General features: G+C 29.9%; 1 protein-coding gene across 2 annotated transcripts in view; it reads left to right on the forward strand.

Moving 5' to 3' along the window:
* LOC145333436 (glycoprotein 3-alpha-L-fucosyltransferase A-like) overlaps nt 1-21028 on the forward strand; it is a 73853-nt gene that overhangs the window by 17762 nt on the left and 35063 nt on the right. The window contains exons 3-8 of one of the 2 annotated variants that reach the window (XM_080178579.1): nt 5353-5551; nt 15559-15604; nt 15845-15916; nt 16334-16427; nt 16888-16933; nt 20378-20421. In XM_080178579.1, the coding sequence (XP_080034705.1) occupies nt 5354-5551; nt 15559-15604; nt 15845-15916; nt 16334-16427; nt 16888-16933; nt 20378-20421 (500 nt within the window). In that variant the 5' untranslated portion in view covers nt 5353. The remainder of the gene's footprint in view (nt 1-5352; nt 5552-15558; nt 15605-15844; nt 15917-16333; nt 16428-16887; nt 16934-20377; nt 20422-21028) is intronic. The other variant, XM_080178580.1, reaches the window with a different exon arrangement.

Here is a 21028-nt window from a genome sequence, read left to right on the forward strand (position 1 = left end):
AATAAATTGAGATAATTTGCTCAAGTTTCTGATCAGAAAATTGTTAGATCAAAGGGTATAAAGGCAAATTGGGAATTTAGGTGCTTATATATACTTAGTCTTTCAATATTAAACTCAAGATATTTTGATCTACTGAATATCTACACAATTAGAAAATATTATAGTACATTGTTTAGAACATAGATGTATTAAAAATAATAGTACATGATCATAAATAAATACATGTTATTCTACTGCTAAGTAGATTATACCATGCCTTTCACAAGAAATATGTTTTACCTCTTTTACTATACATGTGTGTATTTGTACATAATCCCTAGAAATATTATTTGTTACTCAGAATTTTATATATAGAAAAGGCTTTTACATCAAAGGAATAAATATTCTTTGTGTCATGATTATTGATTGATAGACAATATATACATTTTGATAAAAGATTAATCATTATAAAAGACATATTTCTTACATCGAATGATAATATAGGAAAAATAAAACATTCTGTTAATCAAAAATAAAATAATTTGAATCTCACTTCTATATCTAATTAGTGATAAAATGTATTTTTATTTCTAGTTATAACATTAATAATAACACCTTGTTATCTCTTTAGCACAAAAGCAGCTTAATAGCATTTACAAATGTTTTATTTGTTAATTAGCTAAACTATAAATGTACAAGGTGGGGCAAATAAGACCTGACAAACTTTAAACGGCCATAGCGCCTAAACTACTTGACCAATCAGGACGTTTGACCCCACTATAAAAAGCTTAGGTAATTACCTTTTAGCACAAAAATTTTTTTGGACGAAGTTGGGCTCGTACTCCGAGCTGGCCGTGCTTATGTTCAACAAGGCAGATTCGAAATGTGCCGGTGGAATATTCTGGATCCTCGACTAGGGCCCACTAAATCGGATCTCAGCCCATCTGTAGATGAGGTAGAGTTATGCAACTTGCTTGGGATACTGTTAGATACATAAATAAGACACTCAAAAAGACTAGAGCTCTCCATCTAAAGTGGCTTGGCTGTAGTACTCCGGCAAAGTGAAACGTGGCAGATTTTAAGATGTCAAAAATTGTGTGAAATCGTGAAAATTTCTCGGTTTTCGACGTTAGAGACCCATATGGAACTTTATGCCATTTCGAAAAAGGTATAGAACGTCATCATAGCTCAACTGTGGTCATAATAAGAGCCTCCGGTTCAAAGGGTAGCGTTAAAGTTGGGTGAATTTGGATCCTGCGTTTACTCACGTTCCTAAGGAAATGGGGCCTCCCAGCAGCCCGATCTTAATTTAATGGACTTTTGGGCATGGGGCTACTTTGAAGCATGCACCAATAGACGTGCCTATATAATAAAGACCTCCCTCATTGCCACCATCAAGGAGAAATTCGCCAGCTTGGACAGGGACATGGTGACCAGGGCCTGTAGGCGGTTCAGGGGGCGGGTGAAGGCGGTGATTGAGGCTAGCGGCGATTTTATTGAATAATCTAATAGTTATATACCTATTTTGCTTGCCAGTTTTTAAAATTCAAAAAAATCATTAAAATTGACGATTTATGTTCATTTGTTAAGAAGTTAGAATTTGTCCGGTCTTATTTGCCCCACCCTGTATGTATCTTTTTATGTGCAATATATATTTAGGTAACTGCTAAATTATTGTAAATGTAGAAAAGGCTAAGTAAAAGCAAAAAGTCATATTACCCACTATTATACTTAAGATCAAACCAAAAATACTAAGGATTTTATTTATAGTAACCAATCCTATCATTTAGCACTACTAGTCCTATTAATTCTAACTCAAAACAAATAGAAAGGAAAAGAATTACATAAATTAATTTTTATATTCAAGAAAAAAGAGTTTAATATATCTTTCCTGCCATTTTTGGCATTCACAAGTCTTTTTTGTTTGTTTGAAGTGACAATTGCTTGTCTAATGTCTAAACTTCTATTCAATATGTTTGTCAACATTTTTTCTTCCATAAACCTTACATGAAAAAAAAACTCATGCTCATGAAATAATAATAGTAATTTAGAATATTTTATTCCCACCTCAAACCTTCACACCATTAAGCTCTTTCATTATTCGTTTGAAATATTATAATGTATTCTTGGTAGTAAAAACAAAATGACAAAGATTTAAGTAACTTTCCAAGAATTAATTCTAATAAAGAGATTAAACTAGGCTGTCTTTATTTCTTGGATTTCATCCATATTGACTTTAAAAGATCAAATCAATTTTTTCACAGTATTATAAATATTCATTAGACTAAATATCTCCTCTATTTATTTAAAAAGTTCTCTGTTTATGCTGTCTCTTCAAAAATGTTGTACAGAAACTCTAGTCTAACTTGCTAGTTGTCAACCACATCTTTAATCTAATTTGCTAGTTGACAACCACACCTTTTATTCTTCTACTTATCCAAGTTGCAAGTCATCACAATTTACTAGGAAAATAGGGTTTAACCTCTCAAGGGAAAAAGCATACATAGAATTATATGTTGAGTGGAGGTTTTTTTACAGGTTGCCAACATTTACACTTATATATGTGACAAAACAATTTCATTCAAATTCCAAACAAAATATACATGAATATAAATATTGGTTTATTAGAAAAAATATGCACATGGTGTTAATAACTTTAATAACTTTATTATAAAATATTGTAGAACAAAACAGAATAACATTGCATATAAGTATAACATAGAAAATCCTGAAAAAAAGCTTATTATGTACACATGAAATATAAACATTTTCCTTAGCTAATATCTAATAATTTCTATACCTAACATGGTAGATTCATTATAAGCTTAGAATATGATTATATCTATTCAGATCTTAGTCTTTACTCAAAAGAAAATGTTTATTAGTCAGCATATTTTTATAATTCTTTTATCTTGCTAAACAAATTAATAAGAAATACACATTTTGTAGCTAGTTCTAAGTAAAATTCTTCAAAAATGATTTATTTTAACATAAATTTTTTTATTAAGTACGTTATCTCTATAAACTCTAAAAACCCTATTGAGAAAAACATTATATTCCAAGTTTAGTTAAGGTATATAGGAAAAAGCATAGAAACAATACAAAGCTTAAGGTAAGGGTTCACATTATTCAAATATAAGTAAGCAATTATTAAAAAGCATAGATTAGTTATTTTTTGTGAATTATAGGCCTTGTTTTCTGCTGAAGAAAAAATATTTTTTTTTGCAAATTTGTATGAATAAAACAGAATATTTTCAATCTAACTTATGGAACATAAATCTTGCTAAACTTTGATTGCAAAAATATCCCTGTTAGCTTGGTATTCAAAAACTTTTTTCTTGATATGATTGAAAGTTTTATTATAATTCAAGCAAATATAGGTATGAGAAATAAATCTTTATTTTGATTTATACCTTTCTAAAACTAACTAAACTCAGAAGATATTGAAGATAATCATTACAATGTAATGGAAAAATGCTGTAAAAAGTAGATAACTGATCTTTGAGGAATTCTTTTTTTCGGATATTGGAATACAAGAAAACTTTTAGCTTTTATGTATTTAGTAAAAGTTTTCCGAGGTGAAGGGTTTCTAAGAGCAATATGAGTGGGGAGATGCAAGTTTTTAGACACATCCCATATTCTATAAGTGGGAAACCTTATTTTTCCTCAAATTCTCATTTCCATGGGAGAAAATAAATGCAGTATACTAGTAATAGTATGCACCAAACAAAGCATTATATTTTGGGTTGGTTCAGATAAAAAAAAATAGTCATAAATAAATTAGCTTAGTAACATAATTTTGAATTTCTTAGCCTTTTTGTTCTTTTTGTAATGTAAAAATGCCAGTCATTTGCAAATTAATAAAATAATTTAGTTTACCTAATATTTCTTTAAAAACTAGGCCAAATATCTGAGAATTAGTAATATCTATTGTCAAAAGCTAGTTTGAGAAAATGACTTTATTCATGGGGGCACAGTATAATCTTCACATAAAAGAAGAAGAATATAATCTGAAGAGATGTTATAAAAAGAAGAGGATAAGATACTGACCATTTTCCTCTAAAGATTTGGAAGGATTAAGAAACCTTCTTCTATGCAATAAACTTCAACAACTTTGACCTCTAAATCTTACTAGAAAAATGAATGATTTAAAGTATTAGTACTAAATGAAACATTTCTTTTAGACTTATTTATTTATCAATCACCATTAGAAAATCTATTTTACAAAGGAAATGAGAATCATATCAAATTGAATTAGAGTTATGTTTTACTGTATTTTACATTGAGGACATAAAATATAATATATGAATACACGTAAACCAATTTATCAAAAGTGTAAAGGAATTTAAAGTAATTAATTATGGCCCAGACTATGCTTAGGATCATTAATCTTAGTCTCAGTAGTGTATGGGCTGTGCAAACTTTAATCCAGGGATTATTTAATATTTTACCAACTCAAGGTGAGAGTTTTCACACCAACTCAGTGGAATATTTAGAATTTTTTTGTCAAAATTAATTATTTGGTTGAAATCTTCATCAAAATTGTTTAGATTTGAATTTGGTTTGTATGATAATAGGCAGCTTATTGTTTGTTTGGCACTATCAATGTGAAGATTTTCTAAAAACTATAAAAAAATATTAAGAAATAACTATAAAATTTAATGGTCTACATTCTACAAAAAGATTAGAATACCAATTTCAATTGAGCTCTAATACCTGTTTCTAAAAAGTTGTACTTGTACTAGGAACTTTTTTTTATTTCATAAAACAATTGTTATATCCCAGCGGTTCTTTAAAAATCTTTATATATGAATTGGTTTTCAATACAAACTACCATTTCAAAAATAGTTGTTTTTGTGTAACTGCAGGAACACTAAATTTAACAGCAGACACCTAAGCTGATTAAATTTATAACTTTGATGAATTTACATTATAATAAAATGAATTCATATTTTATGAATTAACCACTAAATTATGTTTTGCACTGATTTTACTTTATATAATTAATAGTATTAGAAAACAAGAAAGCATCTAACCTACATGTCAATCCACAATCAGATAAAATGAATATATTAATTCACTGGAGTGATTTTAACCTGTATTATTCCATTAGAGCAAAACAAAAGAGGGGTGAATATCTCCATTTCTCCACCACGTTGACCCTTTGCCAACTTTAAAAATCAGCCAATAGCATAGTAAATACTAACACTGCCAAGTCACTACATAAAAGCAGGGAACAATTTGCTAGCAGTCGAAAAAGGACCCCAAGACAGGAGCCAGATAGTTGTCTGGGTTATACATCTATACATATTTCATTTATTTTTATGCCTTTGATGAAAAAACATAACTAAACTTTTTCTGTTTTTTTTTCAGAATGCGACGTCTCTCCCCCCGACGTCTGTTCCTACTGCTCGTGTGTGGCGTCTCATCTGTTTTCCTATTGGTCAATATAGAACAACATGTGTATGGTGGAGGAGGAGGAGGGACAGGGTCAGGAACCGGTTCTAGTTCACAACAACAGACAGAGGCGCCATCTCCCAGTAGCGGGGATGCTCTTTCTGCTGAGCAGGAGGTAAATTATTTTTGCTTTACTTTTAACTAGCTACAATGCCCCTAGAGGACTCAAGCAGCATTTTCAATGCCAGTGGAGGACTTTAGTGGCAATTTTAAAACCTTTTTAGTGTAGAATGATACCCAATGTACTAATGGAAGCCACTAAAGTCATTATAGTGGTGGTCTCTAAGGTCTTTTTTTTGTTGGTGATTTTTCTTCGGAGAGTGGGTGTTATCTCCCCCCAAATAGCTATAGATAAACCATCCTATGACCTATGCGAAGCTAAAATGTAAAAAAGAGCCATATTGGTTCAGCGTTTAGCGAGATCCTTCAGTACAGACACACAGACAAAGATCCTTTTACTTTATTATAAAGATATATCAGCACAGTGCAAGGATATAAACACTTTTATCATCATTTAAAGATACTGTACAAAAAAAATATTAAGTAATATACACCAAGAAAGATTAAAAAAGTGTTATTGATGACCTCTTAACGGGTTTATTTATAGGAAAAAAGTACAGCCAACAAGCCAAATAAATCTAAAATAATTATAAAAGGGGGGAAAGATAATGTTAATTCTGCTATGTGTCGCCCTTCAATGACAGCTGAAAACCACGTATAGGTTTCGTGATTTTTCTTCCAACTAATTTCGTTGTTGGTATAAGCTGGTTTATTAATCCTATTATATTATTAGCAATTAATGCAATATTTTATTTTGATAAACATATTATACTTGGAAAGTACAAATGGTCTAAACTATAATTATTTGTAATTATAGTGACATTTATTTCCTAAAAACTACTTAGTAATTGATATGAACAAAAACTCAATATGTGAAGTGCAGTTAATTATATACACTGCACATTAATAAGAAAGTTGATACCCTTATATATAAAGTAATGTTTATTTTATAGAAAACCTGAAAATATAATTTTATCTTTGATTAGAAATTTCTAGATACAAAGTTTTCTAATAACATTTTATTATTCGTTTGTTTAAAGACTTAAGTGAATTTTTATTAAGTTAAGTGTCCAAACCATTAATTGTAATCTGCAGAAGGGGTAATTTGGTGTATAATCATTGGGGATGTACATCAATTTATAGGCCATTGTCTTATCCCTTTGTTTCCTGTAACCTTCTGTATCAAACTATTATGAAATAAACCAATAGACAGTTCAGTAAAATTGCACTTTTCAATAATTCAAATGTCAACCTAAACATCTAAATTTTATTGGAAATGTAGAACAGTTGTTCCCCAAACAGTAGACAACATTGAAATAATTTAATTTTATGTAATATGTTTACCTGTACAACTTTTACAGTATGGCTTTCAAACAGATTAATATCCGCTGGATAAGAACCGGTTCTCAGTCATACTGAAAAATCATGTATAGCATGTATTATAGAGAGTTTTCTAAGAATATTAAAATAAAAATATGAAAATTAATACCATTCTTGTTAGAACGGGCATTCATTACTACTTTCCTCGCAAAATAGCTTAAAACCTTACCATTTTTATTTATAAAAAGCACACCAAAAACCAAGTGAACCCAGGAAAAGTGTCTGACTATGACGTCAGAAAAAATTAACAATTAACCAATGAGAGACCGCTATATATTTTACCATTGGTCAATTACAGTGAATACTGGCTTCTCATTGGTTAATTGTTATTTTTTTCTGACGTCATAGTTCGACACTTTTACGAGATTCAAACCAAGTCCATGCCATTCTATTTTAATATGTCTTTTCAGTTTAATTCTATTTTTGTTTTTATGGGAGAAAAGTGCATTCGCTTAAAGGTTTCAAGGCAACACAAAATTTCAAGGGAATGTACAAAACTTATTTTTTTGGATCTACTTTTATAAATTTTTAAAAAGAAAATCTTGTTATTTAAAAAGTAAATTACTATAGTAAAGGAGACAATTACAGGAAAATGTTTTATTTTCTGCATCTTAAAGTTGTCTATCCTTATGATAAAGTTATAGGATGTCTCTCTGTTTGTACCAAAGAATCTCGCCAACCACTTAACCGATCGGGTTTTCCTTTACAGGGTAGTTTCTCATATGTCCCAGATTTGGGGGAGGTTACCACCACCTTCCTAAGAGAAATCGCCCCTAGAACAAAATTCCCTACCCCCCCCCCCCCTAAAAAAAATGAAAAATATTATTTGGGTTTTTAGGATATTACTTCTACCTCATCAGGTGCCCTTAGGCGTACCCGCTAGTAAAAACTAAATGAATGAGATTGTTCGATCAGAATATTAATTATATATTTTTCAACAACCATTTTAATCAACCTTTATTATCAATTTTAGCATAACTTTTATTCTACCCACAATGAACAACCAAAAAAGTAGTATAAAGATAAAGTTGCAGAGAGTCTTTTTTTAATATATATAGAGTTGTCCATTTTTAGTTTTTAAATTCAATTTGGGATTCTGCTAATTAAATTTTTACATTGAAGTTGTCAAATGGTCAAATGTAAATGAAAACATCAAAGGATATGAAATTACTTTTTATTAGAAAGAATTTTAAATTCAAAAGGATTATGTTTTGCTTATGCTATTAAAATCACGTTATTTGATAATTCAATTAAAAAAGATTTTCATTACATTTCTCATAACACATTTGAATCAAATTTATTTTAATTTTAATCAAATAATTGGATGTTATTATTCTCTATTTTGAAATAACACAATAAAGGGAAGTGCAACACAGATGACTTAATAGTTAGGTCAAGCAAGAAACTAGAACTCGGGGATCTAAAGGGATAAGAAAATGGCCGAAAAATTTATGTGCAAAGAAAATTATTCCTTCTGCAGATTTCAATTAGAGATTGAAATGTTTGGACACTTAACTTAATGAATCAACCAATCAAAGTTCAATAAAAGTTCCCAAAGTCATCGAATAAGAAAACATTATCAAAAAACTTTAGGGACTAGTGTAATAAACAGCCCAATGTCCCCTCCCTCCCTGAGAAAACTGGTGGCAAAATGGTATGAAAACAGTGCCAAAATTGTATAATGTATAAAACTGCAATATTGTTGCAGTATTTGTGTAGGCTTTGCGAATATAAAATAGTAAGCGACAAAAAGATTAAATAAATATAGAATACAAAAAAAGTTTCCATGAAGCAATGGGTTTTATGACATTACTCATTAATTTTGCATGATTAAATAATGATTTTTTTACTTTGTATTTTAACACAGGGATTAAAAGGAATAAGAGTGACTATGGCCGATACATTGATGTGCATCCCCCAATGTTAATACACAAAAGTACCCCTTCTGCAGGTTACAATTAGTGATCGAATCGTTCAGACAGTCAACTTAATAAACCAACCAATCAGGATCCATTAAAAGTTTCCATTTTTTTTATTTTGAAACTTTGGGAACTACATAGTGTAATGAACAGCCCAATGTCCCCCTTTCTCTCTGATTTTACTATACATTAAAACGCAGACTTTTGTTTGTAATTGATAAAATTACCATAAAAGAAACAATCGAATATAAATTATAAGAGTGTCATATAACTCTCAAATGGAAGATCTTTATAGTGCCTATAAAAAATGACATTATACAATACATATGACCAATGAAAGACCAATACACAGACTAAATTACCAAAAGCAGGCCAGTATACATTTTAATTGTCCAATGGTAGGCCAGTATGACAGCATTTTTTATAGACACTATAAAAGGATTTTCTGTAATGGTATTAAAGTCAGTTACTGTATACAATCTAGAATTTTAAATTTGTAGTAAAGCAGAAACTCTTTTATCCTTGCAATTTTGGCCATGTTATTTTTTACCTTTTCTTTCCAAAAATCTTTAATAGCGTTCTTTAAATTTTTGTAATATTTAAATTGAAAATAAGTTTTCGTTTTTTTCAAATAAAGTCAAAATCGAATAGATTAATTTTTAAAGTTATAAAGGCACAAATTATTTGCCTTTTTTAACCATGATTTTAAAAGTTGACAAAAGGTAGTCTTAATTCTTTTGTAGATTACCATGAAACATGTCACAGACTTTAACATTCTCCTTTTCCTTAGTGGTCTAAAGAGATAAAACAATGGCTGTTAAATTAATGTACATTCCCAATGATGATGCTCAAAATAACACCTTCTGTAGATTACAATAATTGCTTAAAACGTTTGGACACTCAACTTAATGAACCAACCAATCAAAATTCAATAAAAGATGTTAAGCCAATAAATAAAAAATACTTTGGATACTAGTGTAAAAAACAGGCCGATGTCCCCTCCTCCCCTGAATTTTTTCGTCATGCTGTTAAAGATTTGTTATTTTGTGAGGACAGAAGTAGTAATGCATTTTTTTCTCTGGGGAATTATACTTCTTTGTCTCTGCTATCTTTTAAGTTGCTATCTTCTTTTAGAAGCGCAGCTACCATATAGCTAACCTATTTTTTCTCTCTAATTTTAATTTACAGTTAATTTTAATATTTCCTATATTCATTTTTGAACGTGGAAAAAATAATTGCTTTGTGAAAATTATTCTCTATAAATTTGTTATATCAATTCTTTCATTTACAAACTAATTGTTATACTAAAATAAAAAAAGTTCTGATTGATACTAACTGATTTAAAACATTAAATTGCTTTCATTGATTTATATTATATAAAATATGTAAATAGTCTTGTTACAATTGAATTCTATGGATAATAGGGTCCTGCTTAATATTTTCTGTCATATTGGTTGAAAAGTTTATACACTGATAGTTTGAACCAACCAATCGAGATTTAATCAAAGTATCCAAAGAAAATTTTACCGTTTATATAAATAGATTTATTATAAAACAGATTGAAGACATGCATCAATTCTCCAAAACATTTAATTTATTGATACCCAGTTAGACATTTTTCCAAAACAAATAGATAGGTAGATAGATATATACATTATACATGCATAATTTTGTTAATTTAAAAGTAAATGGCTATCTCAATGTATGCAGTAGTTTGCAAAATTTAACAAATTCAGAGATTATATACAGGGAAGGAGGAGACATTAGGCTGTTTATTACACTAGTCCCTAAAGTTTTTATTTTTCTTATTCGTTGGCTCAACAACTTTGGGGCTTTTATTGAATTTTTTTGAACGTTTCAGCCACTAAATATAATCTACGGAATGGGTAATTTTGTGTGTCTTTATCGGGGATGTACATCAATTTATAGACCATTGTCTTATCCCTGACTTAAATCCCTGCTATAAAAACCTTGTTCAATTCATGAATATATTCTGCTATATTTAAATTTGGAACATGTTAATACAACTAAATTATATAAAATTGTTAATGAAAAATTATAATATAATGCGTATAAAAAATAGTTATTGTTCGCATCATATTATAGACAGCTTTCCGCGGATATTAAAATGCAACATTGTAGGATTAAAACCAGTTTTGTTATCTCCGAAGGCCGAAGGCCCGTGCTAACAAAACTATTATTAATTTCATTATTTGCATTTTAATATTCGTAGAAAATTGTCTGTAATAAGATGCTATACATGATTTATCAGTAGAAGTAGTCGAGAACAGGTTCTAATCCAGCGGATATTAAACGGTTTTAAAACCATGCTGAAAGAAAATCTTTATTTCATTTTCAAGATACTAGTGGCTTTACATTTTTGGGAGGTATAAGGGTACACATCCAAAAACTGTAGCAATTTTATACTGATATCTGAGATCCTAATTTTTAATGATTTGCTATAACCAACCTAATCAATGGCATACTACTGATTTAACAGCAGAAAGAAACATTTTATTTGCTCAAAGTTAAAAACACTCGTTATTTGCACATTATAGGCATGCAAATATTGTATATATGTAAAATACTGTACAATATATACCAGCATTAATTACATTTTAATAGCAAAGATTAAATTACAAATAAGTTGAAGAATCCGTCGGTTTGTCTGTCAAGAATAATGTTGGGACGTCTTAATGCATAGTTTTAAATGGTTTTATACTTGATTTAATTCTTCATAAATATTACAAAGTGTGCTTAACTATAAATAATTGAATAGAAATCTATTTTATTTAATTTAGCAAAAAGTACCACATACCAAAAAACAGGAAAAATATTCTGCCTATTCTAAAATATATGATTTCTAAAGTAAATACCTACCTACTCAAAATTGCCATAAATCATTACAAGTGGTTCAGACTTGCAGTGGTAAGGATCCATTTCTGCCAAAAATTATAGAAATTAAAAAGCGTGTGTAATTCTAATAAGAGGAATAAACAAATGATTTCAGATGTCTAATTGGAGAAAAAACAGTAATTAGAAATTTTTTGGGACAAGTTAGTTCTTTTTAAAATAAAATTTGTCTTTTGATTTGCCTAGTAGGCTAATATAGAAGTATCAAAAACACCTTTCTCCCACTAAATATTTCTTTATTTTGATGAAAAGCCGGGGGGGGGGGGGGGGTGTTGATACCAAAATCATATTCTAATACTTTAAAAATAATACGCCATATATTTCCTTATTATTCTGTATAAAACTTATGATCCTAAACCCTGGTTTTAGCACAATATCTTTGATGCTATAAAGCTAAATTGTATAGTGTCAAAGGCTTTTGTGAAATCCAAAAATGCAGGGAAATAAATCTTGTCTGATATAGACACTTTTAGTGGCTTTCTTTATAGATAAGCATTCATTCTTTTGTGTTTTCATATTGAAGTTGAATTTGAAACAAGGATAAAATAAACCAAAAAATATAACAGAACAAGTTATTTAATGCAATTGTTTTCTGGCAAGTGTTCCTAATTATCCTATAAATTACCAACTCAAAAATCAAATCATTTCGATGCTAAAGGGTGTGCAAAAAAAATGCGGACTTTTTTAAAATTTAAATTGCGCGGCTTGTGTTAATAGTAGAAAAATGTTATGCATATCGTTAGAACCGCTAAGAAGTCTATATTTTAGAAATATAAGAACGATCCATCTGCTACGTATGGTTTAGGAGCTATATGTTAAAACGTCCCAACTGACTTAAAATTTGACTTGCGAGTAAATTTTAGGAATTTTACCACCTAGCTCCTAGATTATTTGTAGCACAGGAACCGTTCTTATATTTCCAAAAAAAATACAGTTCATAGCGGTTCTAACGGTATGCGTAACATTTTTCTACTATTAACAGAAGCCGCGCAATTTGAAATTTAAAAACGTACGCATCAATTTTTGCAAAATATCTTCTCTAATTTTTAGTTATATTTTAAAATTTACTCGCAAGTCAAGTTTTACGTCAGTTGGGACATTTTAACACGTAGCTCCTAAACTATACGTAGCACTGGATCCGTTCTTATATTTCCAAAAAATAGAGTTCATAGCGGTTCTAACGATATGCATAACATTTTTCTAATATTAACACAAGCCGCGCAATTTCAATTTTAAAAAATTCCGCATTTTTTTTGCACACCCTTTATATGTTTAAGTATGATAATAAAAAGTTAAGAATAAACATATTTAAACAGTTTTCCAGTAATTAATATTATGCCTAATGGTAATATTAATCATCATACAACGTTTTAAATAGACAGAACATGTCTAAATCCAAAATGCTTTGCTTTTGTAACTCCAGTTGCTTCAGGATTTAGTTTCAAAGCCATAGAAGTATCCTTGAATTGCTTTTGATTATTATTTGAATAAAAGTACTGAGTATGTACACAGATAGAAAACTATCATATTCAAAACTAAAGTTTGTAGGTGTCAAAAATGCATATTTCTATATCTAAAAAGTTTTTATATCAAAGGTATATGGAGATGTAAAATGAAGTGAAAGGTTGTGTTAAAATGAAACAACAAAAAATATTTTTTTTTTACAACAGCTAAATAACAATTTTTAAGTGGAAAAGACAAATTTTGTTTACTCTAGCAGAGCTTTTCTTTTGGATTTGGATTATTTAAAAGCTTTTTTATAAATAGGTTATAATCAGGAATCTAAAGGGATAAGACAATGGCCTATTAATTGATGTAAATCCCCAATGATAATACACAATATTGCCCTTCTGTAGAATACAATTAGTGGTTAAAACGTTTGAACACTTAGCTTAATGAAACAATCAATCAAAATTCATTGAAGTCCCAAAGGTGTTAAGCCAACGAATAAGAAAACTTTATTATAAAACTTTGGGGACAAGTGTAATAAACAGGTTATTGTCCCCTCTCTCTCTCTGGGTTATAACAATGAGCTGAAGTAATCCTAAAATTATCCTACATTGTATGATGACTAGTGGCAGGGGCCATAAAAGGAAACTTGATCTTTGGCTCAGCTCGGAGTTTACAACTTTATATTTTAGGTTATAGATAGATAAATGAAAATGTATCAAACGCTTTAATAAAGTCAAGCTTACAATATATTACATCGAAGAATTTGGGAGGGGTCATCCGACTGAAAAATATACAGGTTTCAAAAGTTACATAAACCAATCGCTTATAAGATAAGATTTCTAATTTTTTAAGCAATCATTTAAATCTACAAAAGATTGAGATTGTACATCCTTTTATTGTCCATTGTCCTTGAGATTCCTGGAAATAATCCATTGTATAGGGTTCATGAATAACTAATAACCAAGCCAACCGTTTAGCTTATACAACCAATTTTTCAACTCATTGGCTTTAAAACCTTTTTTTTAGATATTCTTGTAGAAATAGCAGTGTCCAAACTTATCAAAAGGGATAATTTAAGTTGATAATCAAATGAGATGTGCAGCATTTTATCACCCAGTGTCTTTCTTATGATTTTTCTGACGTTTTATTCCTCAACTTACAACCAGAAACGATGAAATTAATTTTCCCTGTTTTTGGTGAACACTGTAAATAATAACTAATTCAATATCTAGACTTTAGAAAATGACTTGGCAGTAAATTTCATCTTTCAACATCGACAATAGAGATAATGAATTGTAGAGTGGCAACCTTTATGTCCTAATACTCTTCGAATCTTACTCTTGTATAATTCGTATTACCTTTACATTACAAATATCTTTGATTAATGGCTTAGAAAGTGCATATTTTATTGGTATAAAAATCATAGTGTTTTTATGAAATTGTTAGCAATTTTTCATAGGTAGATTTTTTTTTTGCTGAAGAAACATGATTTAATTTCCAGTATGGCATCGAGACCAATTAATGTCCACTGGATTAAAATGGTTCTCAGCCATATTGAAAAATCATGTACGCATCGTATTACAGACAATACTCTACGAATATTGAAATGAAAATCATAAAATCAATACCAGTTTTGTTAGCCCTGAGGTGCCATAGGCCCGGGCTTGATATTTTATTTTAATATCCGCTGAAAAATGTCTATAATACGATGCGACAAATAACTATTCCAGTTGGCAAGAATTTATGGCAAAATTTATTTGCAATAAGTCTACCGTTTTTATTGTCTATAAAACTAAAATCAATTCCGGCATGATAGAATAAAATCATAATAAATTACAAAATCTTAAATTAAAACAACAAAAAATAGACAGAAAAAGAGTTTTTGTTCAGTTTAGTAACCTTTATCAAAACTTCCCAGAAAACTTAATACTCAACATTCCTAGGATTCGTTGAATGATTGGTCAAGCCGTTTGCTAGATCTTACTTTACATACATGCAAAACACTAGAAATTTTTGGTTTGGTTTTGTAAAAATGTTACTTGATCTTTCTTAATAACATCAATATCTGTGTGTTTGTGTGAAGGATCTAGCTAACTACTGAACCGATATGGTTCTCCTTTACAATGAAGTTTCTCCTGGTCCAGGTTTATGACTTTCTTGGGAAAGGGTACTACCATCATTCCAAGAGAAATCGCCAATTAATGCCACTTTACTTACTGGACTTCCCTTCCTACAAGGGTGCAGACCTTTTTCTTTTTAAAACTACAATAGAAAATGGGGGTTGGGGGTCCGACTTCTTTTCCCACCTACCACAAGAACCCTTAAAGGCATCTAGGAGCGTAACCGCTTGTACCTAAATTATTAATTATTCTATATCACCTTTATTTTTTATTTTTAGGAGAATTTAAGTAGAAAGCTAACAGGACAGTCAAATATTCATTCAGGTGAAATATTTTTTTGGATTAATTAAAGATACTTCACGATGTATTATACTGAACTGAACTGCCACCATTTGAAGAAAATAAAGTAAACTTTCCAAATTAAAATTTAAAATCTTCTATTGAATTATCTATCCCTACATTTATATAAATATCGGGAAAGCTACAGAAGTAATTTAAACCCAAATCAACTCTTAATCAGATGATAAAACATCTAATTATTTAACTATCTATCTATATATCTAGGAAAAGCGACAGAAGTAAAACCTAACCTTAAACCCTCCCAATCAGATGAAAAAACAGAACCCACTGAGACAGGTTTTCATTTAGTTTTATTTTGTTTGTTTGTTATTTTTGTAGATTAGCAGTTTTTTTCCTTATGAATATATAGACGTCCTAGGATGTGGTTAAAGTGTGTTTAATTTTATTTTTCTAAAATTTTAAAACCCCTTATTTTACCCCTCCAAAATTTTTAAAAAATCATTAGATTATCCCTCTCAAACCTGTGAAACCTCTAATTTTACCCCCCTAAAAATTAAAGGCTTGGATTTATCTGCAAGGAAATATGACTACAAGTATTTTTTAGATTTTTTTTGTAGAATTTTAATATTTCTAAAAAAAATTGGACAACAAATTACTATTTCAGTTGAATACTTTGATAATTTTATTTTATGATTCTAATTTAGTAGTAAGAAATATTTGAACCTTTTTTTCTTAAAATAATATTTTTTTCAGTTACATTATTGAGTACAAGTACGGGTAAAACCGCCAGCAATGAAGCCACCGTCGTGTACTCTAAGAAAACTAGACCACCCCTACATCTAGACAGGTATATCTATCTATCTATCTATTTATATATAACTATTTAAATCTATCTATATAATAATGCAGCCACCGTCGTGTACTCTAAGAAAACTAGACCACCCCTACATCTAGACAGGTATATCTATCTATCTATCTATTTATATATATAACTATCTATCTATCTATCTATCTATGTCTATCTATATATCTATATCTATCCAACTATCTATATCTATCTATCTAACTATCTATCTATCTATCTATCTATCTATCTATCTATCTATCTATCTATCTATCTATCTATCTATCTATCTATCTATCTATCTATATATCTATCTATCTATCTATCTATCTATCTATCTATCTATCTATCTATCTATCTATCTATCTATCTATCTATCTATCTATCTATCTATCTATCTATCTATCTATCTATCTATCTATCTATCTATCTATCTATCTATCTATCTATATATATTTTATAGGAGAACCCTGTTGGGGAAGGATGATACTGTGCTACCAGATCCAGAGGTGAGGATCATTTTTACAGTATGGCTTCGAAACTGACAATGAAAAAGCATATATCGTATTGCATCCAGTTTTCTACGATTATAAAAATGTACAATCATGATATTAAAACCAGTTTTGTTAGCCCGTGCCTTCGGCATCTTGGGTCTAACAAAACTGGTTTTGATCTTATAATTGTACAATTTTAAATCCGAGGAAAGCTGTTACAATACAATGAATAACTATACTGTTAGCAGCAATAGGGATCTGACAAAAATAGTTGATGTTTAGTTTTCAAACGTGCAAAAGATATTTTTGGGGAAATGGGTTTTATTCCTTCTACCTTCTCTTTTGAGAAAAAGCCTATAAATAGCAAGATATTTTAAGTTTGCTAGAACGGTCCAGCAATTTAAAGATCTTACTGGACTAATACATCCATATGTTTGAACTAATTGTTTTTACTTGGTGGAGCGTTTTTCTTTAAGTTTTCTATCCCTGACACTACATCACTGACACAAAGTTAAGAGTGTTTAGAAAAAGACTTTGTTTTAAGTTATTTATAGACAGCTTTTCTCAGATATTAAAGTAAAAAATATAATTAAGAACAGTTTTGTGAGACATGTGGGATTCTAAGGCCTGGGCTATTTTATGATTATTATTTATTTCAATATTCGTGGAAAATTGTAATAAGATGCTATACTGTTGAAGAACTGGTTTTAATCCAGCATAAAATAATCCGTTTTACTGGAAAACATATAATTTTTAATGAAGATAACACTAAGTAACAAGTGTAATATCCACAATTAGTGCAGCTACAATAAACATTTTTCTTTTAAAGTAACAAAATAACTAAAGTAGGTGCTTTCCCGCAAAGTTCTTTTTTGATCACCGAATCCATTCTCCTCATTTTGAAAATTTTTGTTTGTTTGTTTTTACATTAGGTAGGGTTAGAATAGGTATTTGGTAGCCCTGCAGGGTTTATCTACCACGCAGATATCATACCATGAATAAGGTATAGCCAACATAAATCTAAAATCTAAAATGACGTTTGGTTTGCAGATGAAACTTCATTGTGCCCCTGCAATGGCAGCTTAAAATGACATATAGGTTTCGTGATTTTTTCTAATTTATTTCGTTTTTGTTAAAATCTTTTATCATACAATAGAAAAAAATATCTCTCCATTCTCTCATCTCTCTACAATATAATTTAAAATTGAATGAGTGGTGAGAGAATGTCAATGCTCGACTGACACTTGTGGGAAAGAACTTTCAAGTAATTGAACCCCAAAAAAAATTGTTCTTTGTCAACTTTTAATAAAGTTCATACTTCAATTAAACTAATTTTACTCTAGTTTATTTGCCATAGAAACTTTTTCTTTACTTTTTTAGTATGGCTTTGAAACTGAATTTTATCCGATTGATTAGAACCGTTTCTCAGCCTTACTGAAAAATTATGTATAGCATCGTATTACCAGTTTAATTTACAGTCCACTGTCCCTTCACTTCCTGGTATACCCCCAATAATAAGTTTGATGTAAAAATGTAAACACAAGTTTGTGTGAAACTTTTGTCTTAGTTACCATACGATAACATTCAAACAAAATAGCAGAAAACCAGCCTAAAGATATTGAAAGGACATTTTTGACTTTTAAGAAATGATGTTACAAATGGTATCTAATGCTGTTATGTTTAGCGCGTGACATTTTTAAAAAGAGTAAGGGGAATGCCTTTTCCTACAAACAGATTATTTGCTAAAATTCACGATTATGACTTTCAGACAAAGATCTTTCAATACAAGGGATTGGTTGGTTAAAAGCGGATAATACCCTTGGGTTCTCTATATGATGTTTAAAAATTGAATGAGAACCCCGAACTTACTAGGTAATTAACTAGGTTTGTTTAATGAGGGAGGGAGGCTGTTAATACACTAGTCCCCAAAGTTTTATAATAACGTTTTTTATTCGTTGGCTTAACAACGTCAAGGGCTTTAATAAAATTGTGATTGGTTGGTTCATTGAAAGGAGTAATTTTGTGTATCATTATTGGGATTGTACATAAATGTATCGGCTATTGTAATTTCCCTTTAGATACATGAATTTAATCGCTTAATGATTAATCTTTATATTTGGTTTGTTGTGTTGAATTTATACTAAGAAAAAGTTATAAATCTACAAAAGAAAAACATAAATGGCCAAAAAAGGGGTAAAGTTAGTATTACAAAAGAGAGAAAGAAAAAAAGGAGAAGGGCCATTAACTGATTGATAAAGTTTTCCCTTCTCTCTAATTTGTAAATATTAGTTGAAAACATGGACAATTATGTTCATAGGTAGCAAAGCAAAAATAATTATGATTTTGAAAATAACAATAAATTGTTAGCACCGTAAGTATTGACTAGTTATTTATCGCTTTGTATCATAGACAGCTTTTTACGGATATTAACATAAAAGATTTAACACCCAGTCCTTCGGATAACAAAACTGAATCTAAACTTCTGATTTTTATTCGATATTCGTGGAAAATTGTCTGTAATATTTTGCTTTACCGTTTGTAATCCAGCGAATATTAATCAATTTTGAAGCCATGCTGAAAAATCTTATTACATCTTTAGTAAATGTAATGTTCAAACTATAATTAAAGTTTATGTTGTAGGTCTAATAACCAAAAATTTTTAGGTACAATTTCTAATGGGAAAGACATTAATTTTTCAAAACCCCATAAAAATATATATAAATGTAAGGGGGGGGGGGGTCACATAAACTCGTGAGGCGAAGTTAATTATATAGAAGTATGTAACCGTTTTTTACATTTTTTCTGACAAACATACAACCCTTAGTTAAAGAGTTGCTGCGTTACTGATAAAAGTTTGTCCAAGGGTAGTTTTATCATGTTATTTTTGTGATTGAAAAAGACCCTAGAATCAGCATTGGATTTTTTTCAGGCATATAATTAATTAATATTTCTGTTAGGCGATGCTATTCTTCATTTGGTGTTGGTTCTTAAGTATCTGTGATTTTCAGGCATGTTAGAATCGTCGTATAGATTAAAAACTTTTCATGATTATTGTTTTAATAGGTTTATTTTGTTAGGTTTTTAAAGGGAGGGAAGAGACATTTGGCTTTTTATTACGCTAGTCCCCAAAGTCTTAAAATAACGTTTTCTTATTTGTTGGCTTAACAATCTTTGGGCCTTTTATTGAATTTTGATTGGTTGGTTCGTTTAGTGGATTATCCAAACGTTTCAACCACTAATTGTAATCTATCTATCTATCTATTTCAGAGTCTATATGAAGCGTGGCTTTTTCTACATCTATTTATCTAACTATCTATCTATCTATCCATCCATCTATCTATCTATCTATTTGTCTATCTATCTATCTATTTCAGAGTCGAGCATAATATATATGAAGGGTGGTTCTCTTAATATCTATTTATCTATATTTCTATCTATCTATCTATCTATCTATTTCAGAGTCGAGCATGGTATATGAAGGGTGGCTCTCTCTTCCCCCACCGAGGAATAATATTTTATCAAGTAACTAAATAGCTTGGCTGTTTTTTTTATATTAACGTATAGTTCTGATCGTCTGTATCCTTATAATAAAGTAACAGGATGTCTGTATGTTTGTTTATTTGTTTGTTTGTACCGAAGGATATCGCTAACCGCTGAACTGAAAGTATCCTCTTTCACAGGGTAGCTTCTCAAAGGTTCTGGGAATGTCTATGACTATTTTGGGGTGTGTAGAAAAAAGCTTTCCACCTTAAAAAAAATTTATTTTACTTTTTCTATTTAAATCTAAAATAAAGCATTGGGTTATTAAATTCAACTCCCTCCTCCGCAAGGGCCCCTAGAGGCCTCTAGGGGGCATATCCGCTAATATAATAAAAGGTTGATAGTAACACGTTTTCCCTTACATATTTGGTGATTCCTAGTATAATTTAGCAAACTGTAATAATTAAAGGCACTTCGAATGATTATTTTTCTTCAATGTAGACAACACTAATATTCTTTGTATATTAACTAATTGTAGTCGGTCATGAAATATCCTAAAACCAACCTAAAATATAAACCTTCCTGAAAAGTGCAACCAATTAGGACCAGTATTTTCTGGGATCTTTAAGT

Source organism: Acartia tonsa, chromosome 12 (genome assembly GCF_053477335.1).
Source record: "Acartia tonsa isolate MP-2025a chromosome 12, ASM5347733v1, whole genome shotgun sequence".
NCBI lineage: Eukaryota > Metazoa > Arthropoda > Copepoda > Calanoida > Acartiidae > Acartia > Acartia tonsa.